Source organism: Coffea arabica, chromosome 8e (assembly GCF_036785885.1).
Source record: "Coffea arabica cultivar ET-39 chromosome 8e, Coffea Arabica ET-39 HiFi, whole genome shotgun sequence".
NCBI classification, from domain to species: Eukaryota; Viridiplantae; Streptophyta; class Magnoliopsida; order Gentianales; family Rubiaceae; genus Coffea; species Coffea arabica.
This window is the reverse complement of record NC_092324.1, coordinates 41,894,492-41,905,599: the sequence shown is the minus strand read 5'-3', so window position 1 is coordinate 41,905,599 and position 11,108 is coordinate 41,894,492. Positions and strand designations below refer to the sequence as shown.

Here is an 11,108-nt window from a genome sequence, read left to right as displayed (position 1 = left end):
TAGTACTTAGAAGCGCACCTACCAAATTGAAATTAAAATGGCCGTTTTGAAGTAGGAGGTCTAAGTGATGGAAAATGGAGACAAGAAAAGCTTTCATTTTTCTTTGGGCATCTTTGGTTTCAATTTTTCATTTTCCCTGCTTTTTCAAAGGTACAACATAATGACATGATACTATACCAATAAAGAATAGTGTTTAGTTAGGTTTTCTTGACTTTTAACTCTTTTTTCCCAACTCCAATGCAATAATGAAAAAAAAACCAAAAAATGTGTTTTATTTAGTTCATTTCACGAAAGATGTTACCTCTAGTGCAGGGGTTATTTAATTTTTTCTAGGGTCACTGATTTGAAACAACAAAAAAAATGTTGCGGCATCCAATTTGATAAAAAAGACTCTTCTCCCCTTAAAAGGAAGATAAAAAGTCAATTAATTAGTATCATTAATAATTCCATTTAAGAATTCATGGTGTAATATGAATAAATATTTTATAAAAATGATAATATGATTATAATGGATAGAAACTAAAAATAACTTGTAATAAAATGAATGTTTTGAAAGTAGAAAAACACTTGCAACATATCAACAAACATATCAGAAAATATTTTCACTGACAAACCAAACACCAGAAAATGATGAAAAAAGGAATTTGGAAAATATTTTCACTAAATAACCAAACACTGGAAATTATGGGGAAGGAAGTGATTTTCCGGGAAAATGACTTCTAGGGAAAATATTTTGATCCCAACCTTACTCATATGTGTTTTGGGACTAATTTGGGTGGGATCACTTTGACATGGGTTTAGATTGATCGCACCTAATACGCAAATCTATTTTCTATATTTTTTCCTTTAATTCTTTTTTTATTTTTTATATAACTTTATTTTTGATTTATTAAATTTTGTTTGATCTTTTGAATTTATATTTTTCCTAAATTCATTTTTTCATCAAATGGTGAATATAATGCAATTTCCGGCAAAACCATGTCACCTACAATGTTTTGACCACCAAAGTCCCAGACAGTAAACCTCATGTTCTTGTACTCTAGGGTCTCCACATTAAATCCTGGTATTTTTTGAAAAAAAATCACTATTAGTATTCAACAAAATGTTGGGATGACTCCACATATGCAACCAGTAGGCTATGTTAATCAAGTAGATCACAATGAACAGAGCTGAATAGAACATATCAGTGGCCGATAATCAAATTAGTGTGAATAGTTTCTGTTCATCTGTAGATCTGTATGGTAGGTATATACAGGGAAAAAAAATAAACCACCATAAAAAATGATCTTTGAGCCAGCAAGTAGCAACATTGGGTATCAAATTAGTCCACTGAGCCTGAATAGCATTGATTTACACTTTAGAATGATGAACAGTTGCTTGCTTAAAAAAAGACATAACATTTTGGTAAGAATGAACATATCTTCTCCTTGGATTAAACTAGTCAACAAATTAACAGTATACCAATTGTGGGAATGTCATCGACAACTATTCCAGCTTGAGCTTGGACAAAATAGTAGTATTTCCCAAAATTTAATCTTTTGGAAGAGATGAATTTTTGGATAAATTAAATTTTTTGATGAGACATTTGGGTCCAATGGGTACCCAAATGGGTATAATTGGGATTAGTCTTATTTCAAATCCAATATCAAAATTATAATACCCATCTCGTCCAAAATTCCTTTGGACATGAATAACCCATTAGGATTTGGGACAAATTGCCACCTTTACTCTCAGTCTCATGTAGAAAGTAAGTTTGATTGCTGGAAAAAACCTAGAAGCATAAATTGTTGCTTGTCTAATACAGAAACCATTTGTGAATAGAAAGGGGATTTGCAAGGGAAGGGAGGAGAGGAGAAGAAAGATAAATCATATTTAAAGTCCAGAATACATTTTCTTTTCCCAAATACAAGAAAAAGATAAGATGAACGACATCAAGCAAAAAAACAAATCAGCTAAAAACATGATATTCTTTGTTTATGAGTATCATATTCAAAAGTGTTCCAGCAGACTGTTCTATGAGTATTATTTGTTTATGAGGATCATCTCCGAAAATCAATTTAAAAGATCTATCTCTGTGCATGCAAAATTTTACATCCACTCATATTAGCCACATACTTTAAAAAAAAAAGAAAAGTAAAGAACCTTAACTACATACCCTAAGAGGGAAAAAAAAAGGGAAGAAGAAAGGTAAACAACTTTGTCAGTGACAAAAGGTTTCGGCAATCAAATACTCAAATTTAAAACGCTTATCTAGAGAAAAAGAAGAATAATTGCCGGTATTACAAGGGATGTTTCCTTTGGTCACGTTGGATTTATTATAAAATTCTTACCTTGAAATTGGGTCATAACACCTGATTAGTAGTTAGCTGGTGTATCTTTTTGACCCATGGATGTTTTAGACAACTATAGAAACTTCCATAGACTTTTTCTGATTTCTGTTTTCAGTCTTAATTTGTACCAAGCTTCTGACTTAGAAGAAGACAAATCATCAATTTTGGCAAAAAAAAAAAAGGTAAAAGAATGAAATCAAGAACATAGCATATCCACTTAATATTATTTCTTTTTCTTCAGTGTTCTCAATGGTTTAGGTATCAAACCATTTCAAACATTTAATTTCCCTGCTGAGCAAATTTGTTAGAAACGTTTGGCAAGGAGCGGGTCCCCAAAGTTTCCTAAAATCTATGCATAAACTATTAAAATTTAAACCATATTTTATCACCTTATCCCTCGACATGTTTGTCATGAAATTTTTACTCTCTCCGATCTCTCTTTATATTATAGCAATCCAACTCCTAGTTTCTTTATATTGGTATGTGCAGAGACCCCGTCCTAGGCCTAGACACGTGGCAGCCCAGGAAGGCCAGAGTTGGGCTTGGACCCCAGGCCCATGGGAACCATCCTGGGGCACACCGCCGCTAGGGCTCCCCAGGGCTCTAGAGAACAATCCCGCAAAGGGCGGGGGGAATCCCCCTCGGCGCGGGATTGAGACTATTTCGGGCAGGTCCCGAAACGTATGGAGGTCGGACTCTCAGGCAGGTATAAATGGTAACACACACCAACTACACAAGGTACACTCACTATTGGCAAAACACTCCCAGCGGTATTACTCTCGACGAATTCCACTCACCGGAAAACTAACTTGACCGTCGGAGTGCCCTCGGGGACCACCTGGGGGCTCCCCCGCTAGTCACCCTAGAGACCCTTTCTTGTTTGTTTTGTAGGGTTTGGATAGGCGTTTCTCGCCAGCATGCCGAGCTCGGTAGGTCAGCTCGATCCAGGGAAGCTCAGCGTTTCTTCAGTTGGCGCCGTCTGTGGGAACGAAAGGTAAGTGCAGTTGTGTTGATGGCGAGAACGAGCTCCAAGCGAACCATGGAGAACCCCGATCCTGGAGCCGGCGAGGGGTCCCGGCGAAGGGAGACCGAGGCGGCTCGGGAGGCTGGGAACTCAACCCTTTCAGGGGAACGGAGGCAGCAGATCCTTCAGTTCGTGACGGAGAACCTCCCCATGTTGGAAGACATGATCCGACAGGCGAAGGAGGGGGGTGAAACCCGGGGGCGCACAAACCTCCAAGGCGAAGGAGAAGGAATCACCTCTCATTCCCTCGGAGGATGAGTCACGGGACCAACCCCCCAGGAGGAAACGGCCGCGGACTCCCCCTCGCCCACGAGCCTCGGTGGTCGGGGATAGCGAGAGGTATTCTCGTGACCGGTCCGCTGGGGGCCGACCGAGAAATCCTTCCCCGTGGAAGCCTGCGCGGAACGAACCCGTACGCTCTCCCGATCGATCTGTCAAGAGCTGGCCGCGCAACCTTCCCTAGTTGAAGCCGGTCCGAGATGAACTCGAACAGATCTTGCGGCCGCAATTGTACGAGGACAATTACACAGTCTCACCCTTTACCCGGGGGATAGAGGACTACCCGTTGCCCCGGAGATTCAAGATCCCGAACATTTTGTTGTATGACGCTTCAACCGATCCGGAAGACCACCTTTCGGTCTTCCTCATGCACATGCGTCTGCAAACAGTTGCGGATGAAATCCGTTGCAAGACCTTCCCCATGTTTCTGAAGGGGAGGGCCCGGCTTTGGTTTCAGGGTCTGGCACCGGGGTCCATCCGAAGTTTTTCCGAACTGGCCAGGCAGTTCGTCGCCCAGTTCGTCTCTTCGAAGACTTATTCGAAGAACGCGGCTCACCTGATGGCAATCAGGCAGAAGCCGGACGAGTCCCTGAGAAATTTCATGGCCCGTTTCAACACGGAGAGCCTGCAAATCCGGGACAAGGATGAAAAGGTGGTGATGGCCGCCTTCATGAACGGGCTCAGGGCAGAGGAGCTCTTCTACAAGCTGGCCGAGAAGCCTCCCGGAGACCTGGAGGAACTCTTAACCAGGGCGCACACAGCCGCTAATGCAGAGGAGGCGGCACGCCTGAAGAGAGAGTCAGATCGGGAGCTCGGAAAATGGAGAGGACGGGAAAATCCCCCCGAAAACAAGGACGGCCTAGTCAGGAAGAACATTTTTGACCGACTCTCAAAGGAGAAAGCCCCCGCTCAACCGCCGCTTCGGAAAAAAGGGTACACCCCCCTGAATCGGCCCAGAACCCAGATCCTGGCCGTTATGGAGGCGGATGGCCTAGGAGAACGGCCGCCTAAGATGGGGACACCCCGGAACAAGAGAAATCAGGATCGATACTGTGCCTTCCACCGTGACGTCGGGCATCACACGGAGGGGTGCTGGACCCTGCTGAAGGAGATCGAGGATCTGATCCAGCCGGCTTCCTGGGACGATTTGTACGGCAAGGTCGACCAGGCCAGGAGTCAGGACGTACCTACCGCAGAGACATGGGCGAGGGTCAGCGTCGCGACCGGCTTGAGCGGCGTAATATTCCTCGGGGCCACTCCCCCGACCAGGACACTCAGAACCTGGCCGGAGTGATTAACACCATCGCTGGGGGTCCCACGGGAGGGGACAGCAACGCAGCTCGGAAAAACAGGTGGCCTCCCCCTGAGGGGGATGACTCCCTGAAGCGCCTGCGCATGGACGAAGAGATCACCTTTGGACCGAGGGACGCGGTTCCCCTGGCGTCAAGAAACCACGAGGCCATCGTGATAGACGTCGGAACCAACAACTATCGTGTGAAGAAAGTGTACGTCGACCAAGGAAGTGCGGTGGACATCCTGTTCTACCGGGTGTTCAAAGAGTTCGGCTTGAAAGATGGGCAGTTGACCCCGGTTCGGACACCTCTGGTGGGCTTCACCGGGCCGCCCATCAACCCGTAGGGGATGATCACCTTGGTGGTCACGGTAGGGCAGGCGCCCAAATGCCGGACCATCCCCGTCAATTTCGTGGTGGTCAAGCAACAATCCCCGTATAATATGTTCTTGTGTCGACCCGCCTTGAACGCCCTCCGCGCTATTCCTTCTTCGCTCCACCTCAGCGTCAAATTCCTTACCCCGGGGGGATAGCTGAGGTACACGGAGATCCAGAAGTGGCCCGAGCTTACTATTTAGCCATTCTCCGGGGACAAGAGAAGGTGGTCACCCAGACGACCAGCTTGGAGCCCTACATCCGGGGGGAGGAGACCCGACAGTTGGGCACCCCGGATGAGATCGAGGAGTTTCCCATAAGAGAGGACCGGACCGACCGGATCCTCCGCATCTGTGCGTTGCTGCCTTCCGAGGAGAATGAGGATTTGAAGGCCCTGCTGAGGGAGTACTCCCGGGTCTTCGCGTGGACGGTTGAGGACATGCCCGGGATTCCGATTGATCTGGCCGTCCACCACCTCAACGTAGATCCCCGCTTCAAGCCGGTGAAACAGAAGAAGAGGAGTTTCGCCCCAAAGAGGAATGAGGTGATCAAGAAGGAGGTCGGCAAGCTGCTGGAATCCGAGATCATCCTGGAGGTATATTACCCGACTTGGCTAGCCAACCCGGTCCTGGTGAAGAAGGAAGACCAATCTTGGAGGATGTGCGTAGGCTTTACAGACCTCAACAAAGCCTGCCCGAAGGACTGCTTCCCCTTGCCGAGAATTGACAGGTTAGTAGATTCTACTGTGGGTTTTGACGTTTTGTGCTTCCTGGATGCCTTCAAGGGAAACCACCAGATAGAAATGGCTGAAGAAAATCGGGAAAAAACTTCCTTCATCACTGAGGAGGGAACGTACTGCTACTGGACAATGCCGTTTGGGCTTAAAAACGCTGGAACTACCTACCAGCGTCTGGTCAACAAATTGTTCCGGAACCAGATCGGCAGGAGTATGGAGGTCTACGTGTACGATATGATCGTCAAGAGCTGAACTGACCGGTAGCTCGTTCCCGACCTGAGGGAAATCTTGAACATCCTATGGGAGAGTCGGATGCGGTTGAACCCGAAGAAATGTACTTTCGGGGTTAGGTCGGGAAGGTTCCTATGATTCCTGGTCTCCCGAGAGGGGATCCGGGCCAACCCGGATAAGTTCCAAGCCATCATGGATATGGCCCCTCCGAGGAACATAAAGGAAATCCAACGGCTCACGGGAAGGATGGTCGCGCTGAATAGATTTCTCTCGCGTTCCGCGGTGAGGGCGCTACCCTTCTTTCGAATCCTGAAAGCGCCTAAGGATTTCCAATGGATTGAGGAATGCCAGAAAACCTTCACCGACCTAAAAGCATATTTGGCTGAACTGCCCACTTTGACCGCCCCGGAGCAGGGAGAAACCCTATTCCTATACTTGTCCGCTTACAACAAGGCCGTTAGCGCGATTTTGGTGCGGGAAGACAAGGGGGCTCAGAGGCCAATATATTACGTCAGCCGTGCTTTACAAGGGCCGGAAACGCGGTACACACCGATGAAAAAATTGGTCCTTACCCTGGTGCACGCCGCCCGGAAACTCCAACCTTAATTCCAGACCCACAGTATCATTGTCGTGACTGATCAGCCCTTACGACAGATACTCACGAAACCGGAGGTCTCGGGCCGGATGACCAAATGGGCCGTCGAGCTAGCCGAGCATGACATTGGCTACCATTCCCGCACCGCCATCAAAGCTTAAGCCTTGGCGGACTTCCTTACTGAAGGGGCCGATTCGTCCGTGGCTGAGTCAAGCTCCCCGTCCGAGGAAGTACGGCCGGAAGAGCTGTGGGTACTGTTTGTGGACGGAGTCTCGAGCAAGGAGGGGAGCGGAGCCGGCCTGCTGCTCACCTCGCCCACCGGAGAAGAGCTGACCTATGCGCTCAGATTTGACTTCCCGGCATCCAACAATGAGGCAGAGTACGAGACCCTATTGACTGGATTGCGGGTAGCCCACCAGATGGGTATAACTGCGATAAAGATCCGGAGCGACTCCCAACTCATAGTCCACTAAGTTCGCGGGGAGTACGAGGCCAAGGAGGACATCATGAAAAGATACTTGGCTAAGGTACGAGAGGTGGTAATTCTGTTTGATGTTTTCGAAATTGAACAGGTGCCGAGATCACAGAACAAGCGCGCGGACGCTCTGTCAAAACTGGCGTCCTCCTCGTTTGCTCACCTGAACAAGGAAGTCTTGGTGGAGGTAATCAAGCAAAAAAGCATCGACCAGGTCCAAGTCTTGGCCATAGACAGTCTGACCTCTTGGATAACTCCCCTCATGGATTTTCTCAGCTCGGGTGTCCTCCCCGAGAACAAAATTGGGGACAAAACCGAGGCCCGACGGCTCCAACTCAGGACTACCAAGTACGCCTACGCTGGGGGAACCCTCTACAGGAGGTCGTATTTGTTTCCCTGGCTAAAGTGCGTAACTCCTGAGAAGAGCGACTACATCCTCCGAAAAGTTCATGAAGGCTTATGCGCGGTACATGTGGGATCCCGGGTCTTAGCAAAAAAGTGACTGCTCCTAGGCTATTATTGGCCCTCAGTGTTTCGGGATGCCGCGGCGCTAGTTCAGCAATGCCGAGTTTGCCAGGTGCACGCCCCGCTGCGTCACCAGCCAACTCAGGAGATGGTTCCCATCCACAGTCCTTGGCCCTTTGTCCAGTGGGGAATAGACCTTGTGGGGCCTTTTCCCCGAGTTTCTAGGAGATATGAACACCTCGTGGTGGCAATCGACTATTTCACAAAGTGGATGGAAGCGAAGCCCCTGGCCGCTATCTCTGGAAAAGCAGTTCAGAAATTCTTCTGGAAGAACATAGTTTGCCGCTTCGGGATTCCGCATGTCTTGATATCTGACAATGTGCGACAGTTCGCTGAAAACCCCTTCAAGAGCTGGTGCGCTGAGTTCGGGATTAGCCAACACTTCACGTCGGTCGGTCATCCCCAGGCCAACGGCCAGGTAGAGAACGTTAACCGAACCATTCTGCAAGGACTGAAGACTAGGCTGGAACTGGCCCAGTCTAACTGGCTAGATGAACTTCCTAGTGTCTTCTGGGCTTACCGAACGACGCCGAGGACAGCCACTCATGGACCTCTTTCTCCCTGACTTATGGGGCAGAAGCGGTGGTACCGGCAGAGATCGGCCTCCCATCCTCTCGGACACAGAACTTCATTGTGGCAACCAATGAAGAGGAACTGCGGTGTAACTTGGACATGCTGGAGGCTAAACGCGAGAAAGCGGCGATACGGATAGCTTAGTACAAAAGTCAGCTCGCACGCTATCATAACGCGAAGGTGAGGGACACGCAGTACTAGCCGGGGGACCTCGTCTTAAAAAAGAACTCAGTCAGCCGAACTCATAGTTCCAATAAACTCGATCCGAACTGGGAGAAGTCGTACAAAGTCCTGGAGACAAGCCGAGCGGGGTACTGTAAACTCGCAAAATTAGATGGAGTAGAGGTACCCCGTACTTGGCACTTTTCGAACTTGCGATTGTTCTTAAGATAGGTTGGTCCAGTACATCCTGCTGCCTGTTCTTCGGAATCCACTTCCGGGTCAAACTAAATAAATGTTCGACTTCGAGCCTTCATTGCAAAGTTTATCAAAACCATTTGTCTTGAATTGTTACGCTATCTGATTGTTAATTCCATACTAGTACACTTAACGGGGGCAGTGAGTGGATAAAAAACCTTTAGAGTTTGAGAGTTCGACGTTCGACCCAGGAGGTCGGCACGGCTTAAAGTTTTAAGGCTCGGTACTCGGCCCAAGAGGTCAGCACGACGATTCGGTTGTTAGAATTCGGCTGGTAAATTAGTTTGGCAGTTTGATGGTGCCCTAATTTGTTGTCCTTGACAATTTATTTGTTAGCTTAAAGTTTGATAGGTGCTCGACCCGAGAGGCCGGCACGCTACTTGGGTAAATCGGTTTGATGTTCGACCCAGGAGGTCGGCATGCCGCTTCGATTACTAGAGTTTGGCGCAAGCGAAAAGGGAAAGCTAGGAGTAGGTTGTTTTATTCAATATCATTCCATATGTGCATTGAAAACCTACCTATTACAAAGCCTACCTAGCTCAAAAAAAAAAAAAAAAAAGAGTACACTTCAGCCCACCGGCTCCTTCCCGGAAGCCCTGCCGGGAGCCTCACCCTCCTCTAGGGGAATTTCCGCCAGCTCGGCTCCCACATCGCTCCTGCACACCAGATCCTTCAGGGCATGCCCCTTGCAATACCCGTCGAAAAGCCAGTCCAGCTTCTCCTCGGCGGTAGGATTGTAGTCCTTGAACGTGGCCAAGTCGAAACTAGGCAGGCCGAGTCCCTTCACCTGGTTCAGTGCCCGCGTGAAGCCGACCTGAAGGATGGGCTCGTTAAGGAGGACGACGTCCACGGAAAATTGTTCGGAGGAGATGAACTCCCGAACTGCCTTCCTGCGCTCCTGGCTGACGGTGCCGGATAGCTCGATGGCGTGGTCCGCCCTCAGCTTCTCCACGACCGTCCTCTCCTGGTCCAGCTCTGACCTGGTGGAGGTGAGCTGGATTGGAGCCGCTTCCAACTCCTTCTCGGCCTTGCCCAACTTGGCCTTTAAGGAGTCTGTCTTCTTTAGGGCATAGGCAAGCCTCTGCTCGGTCTCCCGATTCTTCTTCTGTAATTTCTTCAAATCGGGAGACAACTCGGAGAAGCTGGTCGCCAGGGCAGCCCCAGCGGCATTGGCCTGAGGAACGAAAAGGGAAGTTAGCATCAGGACTGGCCAGCTCCATCCACCTCTTGTCATGTAGAGAGCTTACTTGGGCTTGGGCGGTATAGTACATGTCTTGGAGCTCGGACGGACTGGCCAGCTCCATTCACCTCTTGTCATGTGGAAGGACCGAGCCCGCTACCAGCTCGCGAGCCACCTCAGGAAACTGGGCTCAGTCATTGATATAGAGCACCCAAGACGGGCAGAAACGATGGGGGTCGTGTAGGGAGGGGGCCTCACTCTGTTTCACGGGGGCCACGTGGCGAAAATGCCACAGATTGGGGGGTGGCATCTCCCGTGCGTGCTCCCCCGCGGAGCCAACCCCCAGGTGGACCTGACCCTCGTGAGTGGCGCCCCCCGACGTTAGCAGGAGAGGGGGCTGTGCTGGAGTGGGTGCGGGCCTCTTCTCAGGCTGGGAGGGCTCGTCCCCTAGACCCCTCTTCTTCCCGGTCGTTTTCTTTTTACTGGCAACCTGCTTGGAGGGGGACGAGGAGTGAGATGCTCCCTTTTGGGGAGTCGAGCTGCCTCCAGGAGTCGGAGAGGCCTCTGGCTGCGAAGTCGGGGCGGCTACGTTGGAAGGCGTGCCCAACAGCTTAGAAAGCCTCCTCACTGCGACAAACACCACCAGGTTAGTAAAAGAAGGAAGAAAGCAACGGACTACAGGAGGACAGAGGCGGCATTACGGGTGTCGTAGTCGGTAAGGGAGGGCACCACTTTTCCAGGAGACTCGGACAACGTCCCCATCAGTCCGGCCGCAGATATCTGCTTGGTGGAGAATCTAGCCACGTAGAGTTTTACCGTGGAGCTCACCAGCTGGCTTAGGACTTCGGAGTCCAAGTGCCCCGAATAGGGCTCAGAGTCGACCTCCCCGACCTTCCACACATTAGGGGAAAAATGCGTGGATTTAATAAAGAAGAAGTCCCCCTTCCAGTTCTTTATGGAAGAGGGGACCCCGAAGAGCAGATCCTGGGTGCCCTTCCCACCCCGAATTTTGCTAATAGTTCGGCGGGAGAAGTAGTACCACCCAGGAAGGGAGAGCTTGAGGGTGTAAGAGGCTCG

General features: G+C 49.4%; 2 protein-coding genes across 2 annotated transcripts; both read left to right on the top strand.

The window, feature by feature from the left end:
• The first annotated feature begins 4,006 nt into the window (after window positions 1-4,006).
• Window positions 4,007-4,927, top strand: LOC113704798 (uncharacterized). Its single transcript, XM_027226671.2, has one exon. It carries the CDS (start codon window positions 4,007-4,009, stop codon window positions 4,925-4,927), a length of 921 nt encoding a protein of 306 aa, XP_027082472.2.
• Window positions 4,928-6,458: 1,531 nt separating this feature from the next.
• LOC140012788 (uncharacterized) lies at window positions 6,459-8,426 on the top strand. Its single transcript, XM_072061096.1, has 4 exons — window positions 6,459-6,783; window positions 7,048-7,284; window positions 7,434-7,523; window positions 7,867-8,426. The coding sequence occupies exons 1-4, from the start codon at window positions 6,459-6,461 to the stop codon at window positions 8,424-8,426; spliced, it is 1,212 nt and encodes a 403-aa protein (XP_071917197.1).
• Window positions 8,427-11,108: the final 2,682 nt, after the last annotated feature.

What these genes read in the sequence shown, in the direction of transcription:
- LOC113704798 (XM_027226671.2), top strand. Translation starts at nt 4,007, where the DNA reads ATGCGTCTGCAAACAGTTGCGGATGAAATCCGTTGCAAGACCTTCCCC.
- LOC140012788 (XM_072061096.1), top strand. Translation starts at nt 6,459, where the DNA reads ATGGATATGGCCCCTCCGAGGAACATAAAGGAAATCCAACGGCTCACG. An exon ending in GCGGGTAGCCCACCAGATGG is followed by an intron (nt 7,285 to 7,433) that starts GTATAACTGCGA and finishes GAAATTGAACAG; the next exon opens with GTGCCGAGATCACAGAACAA. An exon ending in ACAAGGAAGTCTTGGTGGAG is followed by an intron (nt 7,524 to 7,866) that starts GTAATCAAGCAA and finishes ATTGGCCCTCAG; the next exon opens with TGTTTCGGGATGCCGCGGCG.